The sequence below is a fragment of the Marmota flaviventris genome, chromosome 12 (assembly GCF_047511675.1).
Source record: "Marmota flaviventris isolate mMarFla1 chromosome 12, mMarFla1.hap1, whole genome shotgun sequence".
NCBI classification, from domain to species: Eukaryota; Metazoa; Chordata; class Mammalia; order Rodentia; family Sciuridae; genus Marmota; species Marmota flaviventris.
This window is the reverse complement of record NC_092509.1, coordinates 103348740-103361920: the sequence shown is the minus strand read 5'-3', so window position 1 is coordinate 103361920 and position 13181 is coordinate 103348740. Positions and strand designations below refer to the sequence as shown.

Genomic DNA, 13181 nt, shown 5'->3' with positions numbered 1-13181 from the left:
ATCGTCAATCTTACTCTTCTACCCTTATCCTTGGCATTTAGTTATAACTTGGTTATATACTGTTCTTCCAGTCAGCCTTCTGTGCATTTATTTAGATGTGTGTTCTTTGGAAATAGTAATGTTTTGTTTATATGTTTTCAGTTTTACATAAATTTACAGTAGTCCTCCCTTGTCTGTGGTGATAAGTTCTAAGACTCCGGTAGAAGCCTGAAAAACTTCTGATAGTGCTGAACCATATAATTGAGTGACTTTTCCATCTTAACTAAGAACTTATACTACTATATGGCTGCAATATTTGCAGTTTGAGATGCAACAGCATAATTAGCAAACAATTCTTTTTGCTTTACAGTTTCATAGTTAGAAGATTTTATTCTTACTGTAGATCTTAGCAAGTTAATTTTTTTCTTTCCTTTTAAGAACTTTCACTTATTCACTTAAAAGTAGCACTTCATAGCTTCTCTTTGGCATATCCAAAATAGCACTTGGGGCCATTGTTAAGTAAACCCAAAGTTATTTGAACAGGAGCACTGAGATCCTACCACATTGGATCTGATAACTCTTATACTCTGCACATGGAGTGATTCTTTTCTATTCAAAACAGAGAAGAGACAGTGGTTGATTTCATCATGCTAATTCAGAATGATGAACAACAATTTATGAATTGTTTATTTCTGGAATTTTTCATTTAGTATTTTCAGACCTTGGGTAACAAACCATGGAAAGCAAATTGTTCTTAAGGAGAGATGACTGCTATAAACTGTTAATTTCATTCTTTCTCCTTTCTTCCACTTCACATATTTTTTACTTAGTTTCTAAAATAATTGTCAAACTGAATTCTAAACAGTTAATGAGGTGTCGGATGCCTTCAGAAAGGCTTGATAATCATCCATCCATCCATCCATCCATCCATTCAGTAAGTTTTGCTGAGTCTGGTAGGCTACCTCTAAGGAAAGTCTCTTTGCCAATTTTCAGTTGGAAGTACTGTGTTCCAGCTGCCTGTCTTTTGCTATCCTGTTATGATAGTCTAATTACAATGGTTTTTTAATCTTGATTATCTAGCAAGGTGGATCACATGCCTTTATTGTTGTTGTTTTTCATTTAGGTATTCTTGGACCATTTTTTTTCCATATAATATTTATACCAGTAGGCTGCTGCATGTATTTTGACAGTGATATTTGAGATGATGAAGTACTTTGGGGAGAATTGATGTCTTACATTTTTGTTACATCAACCCACCCATGAACATAATATATCTTTCATTTATTTGTCTTCTTTTAATAATCTTACAAGTATTAAAATTTTTGTTCATGGTTATGTATTTTCTTAGGTTAATTTCTAAATTATTTTGTAGCCTTCATTGTTACTTTTTAAAAAATATTTATTTTTTAGTTGTAGTTGGATACAATACCTTTATTTTGTTTATTATTTTTATGTGGTGCTGAGGATTGAACCCAGGGCCTTGCATGTGCCAGGCAAGCGCTCTACTGCTGAGCCACAATCCCAGCCCCGTTGTTGCTAATAGTCTATTTTCTATTTGAAAATTACTGGTGAATATTGACTTTTGTTTCCTGTATATTTAAATTTAGATAATTTGCATACAGTGTAATGCCCACATGTTCATCAGAAGGTTGATCCATTTTGAAAATGCAGAGGAATGTAACCTACATGCCATCAAGATATAGAACATTTTTATCACCCAAGTATGTTCTTTTATGTCCCTTTTCCAACAATCTCCTAAAGGCAGCCATTGATCTGATTTTTATCACCGTGGATTAGTTTTGCCAGTTTTGGAACTACATCTAAATTAAATATGGTCTTTATTCATGCATCTGACTTCTTCTATTCATTGTAATGTTTCTGAGATTTATTCTCATTTCCTTTGCCATTAGTTAGTTTCTTTTTATTACCAAGCAGTGATAGATTCTATGAATATACTTCAGTTTGTTTATATACTGCCTTCTCTATTTTTTGGCTATTAGAATACGAACTGCTGGGAATATTCTTACACAAACATTTTATGGGCAGTTTTCATTTTTCTTGAGAAGTACCTAAAAGTAAATTAGAACTGCTGAGATGGATATCATATGATTTTGGGTGTAATGACCTGAGAAAAACACATTACTTACAGAAGGACTCTGGCCCAGAGTAGATAACTTTATTCTGGTCCTGGTGAAACATCAGACAATCTGCATGTTAGGACCATTACTATTTAATAAGAAAAGGGACTGTATCTTTGAAAAATGTGGGGGTCACATAAAATAAGCCATGTACTATTCCAACGTAAAGGATGCTGAAGAGACACACTGGAGGAAAGAGGATTCTATTTTGTCAAATAATCCAACACAATTGGATTATTTGACAAAATCGCCATAGAAAAGGTATAATAAAATATTGTGTCAATGTAACATTTACTGAAGTTGATAACTAAAATATCATAAGTGGTATGTTTGGTTTGTTAGCTTTTTGTCACTGACCAAAATACCTGACAAGTACAGCTTAAAGGAAGTTTATTTAGGATGCATGATTTTAAAACATGGTTTTAGAAGTTCAGTCCATAGTTGGCTAGTTTCGTTGCTCTGGGTCTGAGATGAGGCAGAAAATCATGGTGGAGGAGCATGAAGAAGGAAAGCTGCTTATTCCTGGTAGCCCAGAAAGCAGGGGAGGGAGGAGAGAAACAGCCAATTCCATGTTCGGGGTACTGTCCTAACTACCTAACTGACTTAAATTCCTTAGTGTATTTCTGTTCATGTCAAAGCAAAAAGCCAGTTTTGAACAAAGATAATCAACTGATGTAGTAGTCATGTACAAATAGATAGAAATCTTCTAAAAGGGATTTTTAAATGAACCATTTATTCAGTGTTGTAGTTTAGAAGTAAAACTTCATTTTTAAGTATATCAGACAATGGAATATTATTTGGGGCTAAATAGAAGTGAGCTGTCAAGCCATGAAAAGACATGGAAGAAGTGTAAATGTGTGTTACTAAGTGAAAAATAGAATTTGAGAATACTACATGTATTTGATTCTAATCTTTTGACAATCTGGAAAGGCAAAACTATTTAGACAGTAAAAAGATTAATGGTTGTAGCACAGAGGATTTTTAGGGCAGTTAAACTATTATGTATAATACTGTGATGGTAAATACATATCATTTTACATTCTTCAAATCCATAGGAATGTACACCACTAAGAGAGAACCCTGTGAACTATGGATGCTTGGGGATAATGATGTATCCATGTATGTTCATCACTTGTAATGGATATACTACTCTGGTAGGGAATATTGATCATGGGGAAGGCCACACATATATAGGGGCAGAGGGAATCTGGGAACTATCTTTACCTTGTATACAATTTTGCTGTGAGCCTAAAACTGCTGCAGAAAATAGTGTATTTTAACTCAAAGCAGTCTACTTCAGTTGATTATTCCCACTGTACGCATGTTTAGTTTGTTAGTTTTTTGTCACTGTGTTCTCAGGAAAAAGTATCACCTATTTTCTTCCCTTCTCTTAAAATCCAAAAATGTTTTTCTTTTCAATAAACATTATAATGACTAATGTCTTGTGTTTACAGTGTGCTGTCCACAGTTCTAAGCAAATTTAAGCTGCTCATCAAATTCTCAAAACAGTTCCATGAAGTAGCCAATATTATTGTGAAGAAATAGACACACAGAAATATTTGTTTAAGAAATTGGCTAAGATTGTACAGACTGTGTAACTCTAGTCCTTGTTCTTTTAATTCTCTTGCTAGGCCTATTAGTAAATTGTCATGATTGAATATATTTTCTTGTAATGTCAAACACCTCCTTAGGTCTTTGCCTTATCTCTATAATTATGATCCTGGTGGAAAGTGACTTATTTCAACCCAAAAGTGTGAAATTTTGGTATCCTAAATGGTACTCAAATGTGAGTTTTAAAATAAGATCTTTTGTTACAAATATTCTGTAAGTTAACACCTTTCTGTATGAATGGTGAGTTCATGCCACGTTTATGAGGAAGAATTGGTGAAAAGGATAAATATTCTCCTAGCTTCCAGATTCTTTTTCTTTTTTAATTTATGTGCTTGTGGCAGGGGTATGGTGTGGAGGGAGAGTAGTAATGGTAGTGGTGGTGATAGTGATGGGAGAGGAAAAAAGATGGCTATATTTCCTCTCTGCTCTGTGCTACAGGACAGTTCCCCACAGAAAACTCTTTATTTATTTCGTATTTATTAAGCACGTTATCTTTGCAAGTTTTGATTTATTTAGGGAGTGATACAGTTATTATGAATTGGTTCTTGAGGAATTTACTTTCTAAGTACAAGAAAAAATATATATGAACAAATCACCTTAAGAATAGTAAGTTATATAGGAGTGGCCACTTATTTTGAGTCAAAGGAAGACGTCAGGGCTCACAGATTGCCATGATCTTGATGTAGTTTCTGGTGCTACTGAGCCCGACCAAGGTGTTATTTTTTAAAAAAGATTCTTCCAGAGAAACTTGTACACATGGTAGCATTTCACTATATTAATATGTAGCTTGCTCTTTCCCTTTGTTATTTTTAGTTTTAATGTATTCATAGTTTAAAAAGTCATGGTTTTACTTATTCCATCTACCTACCTTTTTACCTATTGAGCAATCTATCCCAAACCTATTTCCCTCCTGCCTCTGGTAACACCAGTTTTACTCTATAATTCTATAAAAACATTCTTTAGCATCCGCATGTGAGTAAGAATATATACCATTTGTCTTTCTGTCCCTGGCTTGTTTCTCTTGACGTGATGTCCTCCAGTTCCATCCACGTGCCACAAATGACAGGATTTCACCCTTTTATGGCTGAATAATATTCCACCATGTGTATAATTGTTCTTCTCTTTTTACTTTCCTCTTGCCACTGGAATTTGCAGGCACATGGTTAGACAGTCAAGTCAGTTTTTACTATTCGTTTTCTTCAGTCTATAGTTTGGAGTCTCTTGCCAGTTGATCCAAAACAGGCATGACAAAAAGAGCACAGGCGTTGAGGCCTCTTTACTGGATTGTGAGCTTCTTTGGTGAAAACTTTGAAGTACAACTCCAGAGCTCCCCTTTGATTTGTAGATTGGAGTTTTATGAAGCTTGGAAGGATATGGTAGATTATTGGAGCAGGAGAGAGGGTGAAACTTTGTTTCAGATGACAGCCTGTCCTGATCATACCACAGAACCAGTGTACACATCTAGGTCTCCTTCCTCCAGTCCACAAGGGATGTCCTTTATACCATTTTGGGGCCAACCAGCTCGAGGCTTAAAAAGCAAACAGTGAACCCTCATCAGTAGATAAGTTCATTTGGGATAATTATGGAGTTTAAAACATTGCATTTGATTTATTTTTGGATTTACACTTAAAGTTGTTTTTTCATATTTTTAAGGCGTCATTACTGTTTTCCTGTTAAATGATGTGTGTGTGTGTGTGTCTGCCTGCCTGTCTGACCTGTTAGGAAGCATTATAAAATTGTTAATTTTATAGCCAAAGTTCAAATGTCCTGACTTGTGTTCATTTCATTAAAAATCAGTATTAAAATGATCCACAAATTTAAAAAAAAAAAAAGTCAACAGTTCTAAAAGTAAAAGGTCTGGTTCTAAGCCCCCTACTTTTTCCCTATACAACCATGAAGCTGTTCCCCTTTTCCTCATTTTGTGTTTTCAACGAAACTGCTTTCATTTCCTAGCTGATTTTTTTGGTATTTACCTAAGTGCTACAGGTGATTCTATTAACTATATGCTGCTATAGAGTTCTATCCTAATTTGATTTAGGTAAGTACTTGCTGTTTACAGTTGAGCCAGGTAGTAGAACCTATAATCATTTTTCCTTTTCTACACTTTTTTTTTTTTTACTTTTCCTGGAACTAATATTTTACTTGTTTTATTGTTTGTTTTCTATTTAATTAAAACATATAATAAAGAATATCATCCAGTATATATTCTAGACTTTGAAAGATCTCTCAGTAGTGCTGTCATTTGCATCTTTTTAAAGCAGCAAGGCTCTTACAGAGCTTCTGGTAGCTCCCATCTAGACTGGTTGCCCTGCATTCCTTGTTTACAGCTGTCACTCTGGGATTTCTCTTTCTAGAGCCCCCTGGGCTTTCCCTTTCTTTCTCTCTCATCTCAGTACCATATTGCTGTTATTATTGTTTCATGTAGGTCTAGTTCCCTCATATCAGAATCTTTTTGACAGTTTCTGGCTTGCTTTTTACATAAAAAGTTGCCCTTTTTATATCTTCAGTATGTGGTTTTCCAAATGTTCCTTATATAGTACCATTTTGAATTGTGTGAAATTGACATTCTTTTCAAGTAAAACAACTATCAAATACCAGCCATTTCAAACAGTTCTTTGTAGTAGAAGATTTCTTGCTATTTGTTTCTTGGTATTTTATTTTTCTATTGTAAATGGAGACTCTTCTAATATCACATTTATAATTGTTGGTGTTGTTTCTACTGAGAGTCTGTTAGTGTATTAATTCTATATCTAGGACTTAAATTTTACATGTAGAACTTCCTTATGTAGGCAATTCTTTGGAATTTTCCACTTCTATTAACTCGTTATCTGCAATTAATGCAGGTAAACTCATTATTTGTAACTCAATAATTTTACTTTGTAACTTTTCCATTTGCCATCTTCTTTATCCTTATACTATGTAATATTATATGAATATTTTTGTTTTGTTTCAGACCTATATAGGTGTGTTTTTAGGTTTCTTCACTAAATATTATATTAACTTTTAGGATTGTGTATTATGTATGTTTCCCATACTAAATATACACATACTTTATTATTGATTTAAAGATGCTTGATGGATATATAATCAGATGTCTTTTAGTGGACTAATCATAAGACATTTTTCTTGATATGCATAGCAAACTAAAGAAATAGATTTTATTATATAAAACCAGTTTTGAATATCAGAGGTAAACTACTTAATCCAGCAGTGGTATATTTCTCCTTGGTATATTCCCAGAGACTTTTTAATTGTTTTCTTTAGAAGTTTTGCATTTTATTTCATAGGTAATGTTAACTTGCACTATTTGTTAAATTTTTATACACTGTTCTCTATGTAAGAATAATTTGTAAGCTTTGCTTCTATGCTTTGAAACATGTTAGATAACTTTTGGAGTTATTTGTTCTTAAATATCTGGCAAAATTTAGAATATTATTGGCATCTTGAACTTTCTGAGTAGGTTAACTCTTTGACTTTCCTTCCTTGATAGGATGATAATTACTACGTACTGTTTCTGTGAAGTTGTTTTTTTTTTTTAATATTTATTTTTTAGTTGTAGTTGGCACAATACCTTTATTTTATTCATTTATTTTTATGTGGTGCTGAGGATCAAACCCAGGGCTTCGCATGTGCTAGGCGAGTGCTCTACTGAGCTACAACCCCAGCCCGGAGTCTTTTCTTTTGTACCTTTGTAGGATTCAATGGCATCTTACTTGGAATGTTGATAATGGCATCTTACAAAGAAACCAATATGATCTCATGTTTATACTTTTCTTAGGGCATTCTTCATCTTTAAATTGTTAAGTTTTTAAGGGTGTTGGAATGGGAGCCTGTTTATTACCTCAAATTTAGCCCATATAGGGACTATGTTGACTTAATTTCTCTCTCTCTCTCTCTCTCTCTCTCTCTCTCTCTCTTTGTTGTTGTTTTCCATGGATGTTTTCCAGGCTTCCCAGCTGGCGTGTATGTTGTAAAGAGAGTTCTTCAGCTTCAGCTTCATCATATTACTCTCAAGATGACAACTGTGCGCTAGAAAATGAAGACATACAATTTCAGAAAAAGGTACTTTAAGTTGACATTATAATTTGTGTACTCAGCTTTCTAAGACTGTCTCCAAACATTTAGAATAAAAGTCACTTCAAAAATATTTTGCCACAATTTTTGGTGGAAATTTATATTTTTTCTTGCTTTAATATAGGGAAGTTGCTCAGGTTTTTGGATTAAGGTAGCTCAGAGATTTATAGATACTTGTTGCTTGTATTTGGAATTTCATGATCATTCTTGGTCCTATAGTAAGGAGAAAAAAGAGTGTATGTTCAGAGAACTAAAAACTAGTGCTATCTTTTTTTAAAAATTTTTTTTAGTTGTAGGTGGACAAAATATCTTTGTTTATTAGTTTATTTTTATGTGGTGCTGAGGGTTGAACCTAGTGCTTCCCACTTGTGAGGCAAGTGCTCTACCACTGAGCTACAGCCCCAGCCCTAGTGCTCTCTTTTTATTGCCTAAATACTTAAAGGGTTTCTAAAGGTACCCCAATCTTATAAATGAAAAACTGTCAGAAATGAGTATAACAAGGATAATTTGTAGTTGGCAACTGTAGTTTCTTTTCTGTAGATACGTACAGTGAATAGATAGAATCCAAAGAAACCAATATGATCTCACGTTTCACCATTTTATATGATAAAAGATAAATATTGACTATTTGCTTTTGCCTCCAACTTCAGCATATTTTAAATTTATATTGTTTACAGAATATTCGTGTTTATATATCATTCTCCCCAAAGGAACTACAGTTTACTGTTTCTCATGAACATGTTCAGATTTTTTTTCTGTTTGTATAGATATACCTTTATATATGCATACAACTAATATTTTATTTCCATTAAGTGTCACATAAATATTCTGCAAATTGACTAGCATCCTCCTTCACATGTCACCTTTTCACGTTGACTTGTTCTTCTAAATGACTGCATTTTCATTCCATCACACAGATAAACCATACTCTATTAATCATTTCCTTACTAATGGGCTTCTGCAGTGTTTCTCAGCTGTATGTGTGCACGCAATATGCACAGTGCTTGTGTGTGTCAACACACAGATTTATGATTACGTTTACATGACTAGAGTTTTTTTTTTTTTTTTTGCTTGATAGTTGAAACAGACTAAGTTTTTAAGTTATGTGAAATATATTTCTGGATGGAATATTTAAAATTTTGAAGACTTGCTAAATACTTCTCAAAAGAAACTATAATTTTATCCTTTTCCCCACAGTCTTATAAGACTTAAGTCTAATCTCTGATGGGATATTTGGAGACAAAATATAAAAATGAATTTAGTCAACTGAGCTGGGCATGGTGTTGCATGCCTATAATCCCAGTGGCCGAGGAAGCTGAGGCAGGAGGATCCTGAGTTCAAAGCCAGCCTCAGAAAAGCAAGGTGCTAAGGAGTTCAGTGAGAACCCTGTCTCTAAATAAAATACATAATAGGGCTTAAGATGTGGCTCAATGGCGAGTGCCCCTGAATTTAATCCCTGGTACCAAAGGAAAGAAAAAAAAAAAAGTATATATACACTGAAAAGGTACTGAGGAGGGAAACTACTCTTTCAGCAAACATTTAGATATTTGTGCCAGATTGACTCAGGTATTTATACTCTAGAAGGTATATTTAAAGACACAAAGGTATTAGAAGTTCTAACTTGAATGTGAGTAAAAAAGACAAAAAAACTATGGGTGCCTTCATTTGTCGGATATTTATCACAGTTTACTGTGTTTTACCACTGGGTGGTAGGTGTAAAGTGCTTATTAAGCAATCAAATGAGGTTTTTTGTGTATTGTACATTTTAAGTGTATTGATGAGAAAGGAGATATAGGAAAGTACACAGTAAGTATGCAAACAAATAAAAGTAAGTAGAGTCAAATGTATAAAGGTCAGTTTTTTGGTTTTAGCATATAGAAAGCAGTGGTCTTTATTAAGTGTTATATGAAGCAATTTTATCAGTCTTTTTTTCTTTGTTGTACTATAGGATGAAAGAGAGGGACCTACTAATGCAGAATTATTGGGAAAATTGGGTTCAAATTTGCCCATTCCTCCAGAAGAAAATAAATTAAAAGATGACTGTATTGTGGATGTACAAGTAAGCTATGTTGCTTTGATTTTTAATAATTTGCCTTTTCAACTACTTCAGAAGATAGCATACCTCTGTTCACCATATTTGTATTGTTATTTTTTAATTTTGAAGTACCATGTAATGGAACTTAATGTTAGTTATCTGCTAATAGTACTGCTTTTGATAAAATAAAGTTTACAGATTTAATAAATATGACTAGTCTCTTTGAAGTAAAAGTTTGAATGTAATTCCTTATTTCTTCTTAGGTTCTATATTGGTTCATTATAATGTCTACAATGTCTCTTCAGATTTTCATATAGAAGATTTTATTTCTAAACTGCTTTATTTACAACAAAAGAAAGTAATTGTGTGTAGAACAAGAGTATTTTGACACCCATATTTCCATTTTATGTGGAATATGAACTAGCATAATATTCTAGAATGTATTTTTCTTTTTATCTCATTGGGTATTTCATTCCATCAAACTTTATGAAAGATTAAAAAACTGGAATGAGCACACTGTAGGCCTATCAGAATTTTGAGGCAACTGGAAATCATTTAATATCAGTAATGGTTGTAGGAACAGAGGCAGAGGGACGAAGGAAAAACTGTCTCTTAATTTAAAAAAATATATTTTCAGCTCAGAATTAGGAAAAATTCCTTTTTGTTAATATAGCCAGTACTCTTTAAATTTACCGGGTTATATAAAGGAGATAAAGTGAGTTTCACTTTATTTAATTTTGGAAGACATTTGCCAAAGTTTTGTGAAAAGGAGTAGGAAAGTGTTACCTGTAACCCTTCCAATTATATGACTGGCTTCAACAGTCTTGCCATTATTTGTTTTCTGGTGTGCTCTTGCTCAGATACTTAGCAATGTTTACATCTTCTGTACCTGTGCTATAATATAGTAGAATAGTTGTTACCCACATGTGGCTGTTGAGTGCTTGGAATGTGGCTAGTTCATACTGATTTACTGAAGCATAAAATACACATTGAGTTTAGGTTTAAAAAAACATGAACTAGCTCATTTTTTTAAAATATTGATGCACGTTGATATGATAATGCAGTGTTTGATATTAATGTAATAGTTCTTTTCTCAACAATAATTATGCAAATCATTTATATTCCTTTGTGAATTTTTCCTTGTAATTATTCAAATGATTATAGTTTATATTCTCCTGATTCTGTGCCTTGTGTTTTGTTTTTGCTCCTGTACTGACCTTCCTTTTCTTTAAGACCTATCTCTTTCAATCCTTAGTAGTTCATAGTTTCTTTTCCTTGAATTGAGTATGAATTTCTCATTTGTTGATCACTTATTGAGCATTTGAATGCAAACTGTATGCTAGATACTTTAATGCTAGATATTAGAATTGTCAGTAATCGAGTGAATATAGTCCTTACGCAGGCACAGTATAGTTCAGGGAGGGGGAAAATAAATAATGGCATTTGAGATCTTTTAGATACTGTGATAAAGACTCTACAGGAAACAATGGTGGCATGGAGCAAGCTAATTCTTTTTAGGATTATGGTAAGGCAAGGGGTGCTATAGAAATTTTCAAATATGATCAGGTATATTTCGGATTATGTTTTTGAGAGGTGTGTGACCTAGGGCATTTAGGACTATGAAGGAACAGCAAGAATCATGTGTAGCTTTGTACAGCCATATTGTTGTTGTATTGACAGACACTAGCCCCTAAACTGCTTGGGGACAAGTACTTTTTGTTTTACTGTTTTGTATATTTAAATATATTTCTTAGTTGTTGCTAGCATTCATTAATTGTAGTAAGAGGAAATATTTGTAGGTCCTAATACACTTTGGCGTTTTTTTAGTGTGAGTGTGTGTGATGCTGGGGATTGAACCCAGGGCCTTGTGCATGCAAGGCAAGCACTCTACCAACTGAGCTATATCCCCAGCCTGTTATAGGCCCTAATACAAAATCGGAAGTAGGAAGGGAGAAAGAGATAAGAGCTTTATGCAAATTTATGAAAAATGTGTGTTGTTGTGCCTGTATTTTAATATAAAATATATTCCTTAGGGTTGTAATGTTGGAAGACAGGATTTTTATACAAGTGCTTTAGTGGACATTCTTTTATGGTTGTTTTTTAGCTTTCTGTTTTTGTAAACTCTTGCTCAGCAAAAGAGATAATTTGTTTATCTCAACATTAAATGTAACTGGCTTTTTAAACAGCATACAGAGTCAGGAAAGTTAAATCCACCTGTGGTTGAGACACTCCCTGCAGTTGATTTGCATGAAGATACTTCCAGTGCAGTTGGGAACAGTGAAGATGCTGAAAATATTTCCAGCTCATCTACCTCAGAAATCACTCCAGTCTCAAAGCTTGAGTAAGTCATTATAAAGAAGAAGAAAAAAAAATCTCCTTAGTTAATTTGGAAAAATCATTTAATAGGATATGGCAACTTGATGCTCCAGTTTGAAATTTCAACTATTTAGCAGAACTAATTTTTGATACCTGCATTTTGTGTTTGTTTTGAATGTAATTATCTTATAATGAATTTGTTTATTTGGCTGCTTTATACAGTGAAGTGGATTAGATCCCAGCCATGAAGCTCTGCCTAGTGTAGGCCAAGTGAGGTTCTACTTAGGAAACATAGTGTTTATTTGTATAAAATTCCCTATAATTATCCAAAACTCGTATCAGTTATTAGTTTCTATTTAAGAATCCCTGGCATTCCATTTATAGTTTTGTTGGTGTGTGAAGAGCTGCCTTTTTGAAATTTAATATTAAATACCAGAATATTTAAGAATAAGTGATCTTTAATTTAGAACATCAGTTATGTATTCCTTCTGACTCTTTCCAGCAGTATTCCAAAAAACAAAACAATTCTCTTTATACCATATTAAACATTTTCTTTATTAAATCGGTTGATATTGAGGAATGTCTGATACATAGTAAGAATACATATTTCAGCTAATATCATCATCATCATCATCATCATCAGTAGCCTCACTACTAGTTTTCATTGCAGGCACTTTTTAAATACCTGTCTTCTGGCTTGGCACGGTGATGCACACCTGTAATCCCAGCAGCTGAGGCAAGAGGATTGCAAGTTCAAAGCCAGTAACTTAGCAAGGCCCTAAGCAACTTAGCAAGGCCCTAAGCAACTCAGCAAGACTGTGTCACTAAATAAACTACAAAAATGGCTGGAGATGTGGCTCAGTGATTGAGTGCCCCTGGGTTTAATCCCTGGTATTTAAAAAAAAAAAATCTGTCTTCCTCAGGAATGCAAGGGACAGGCCCAGGGAGTTGTACACAGAGATGTTACAATTATTGTTTAGGGATTTTCCCCAGTAAGGCACAAGGGAACAGAAAACGTATTGAGAAAT

The 13181-nt window shown here is 33.6% G+C and overlaps 1 protein-coding gene across 4 annotated transcripts in view; it reads left to right on the top strand.

Annotated features, from left to right (window-relative positions):
* The window catches only part of Suco (SUN domain containing ossification factor), a 69568-nt gene that overhangs the window by 12088 nt on the left and 44299 nt on the right, over positions 1–13181 (top strand). For all 4 annotated transcript variants that reach the window (XM_071600305.1, XM_071600304.1, XM_027934957.2 and 1 more), the window contains exons 2-4: positions 7676–7790; positions 9751–9861; positions 12024–12178. In XM_071600305.1, the coding sequence (XP_071456406.1) occupies positions 7676–7790; positions 9751–9861; positions 12024–12178 (381 nt within the window). The remainder of the gene's footprint in view (positions 1–7675; positions 7791–9750; positions 9862–12023; positions 12179–13181) is intronic.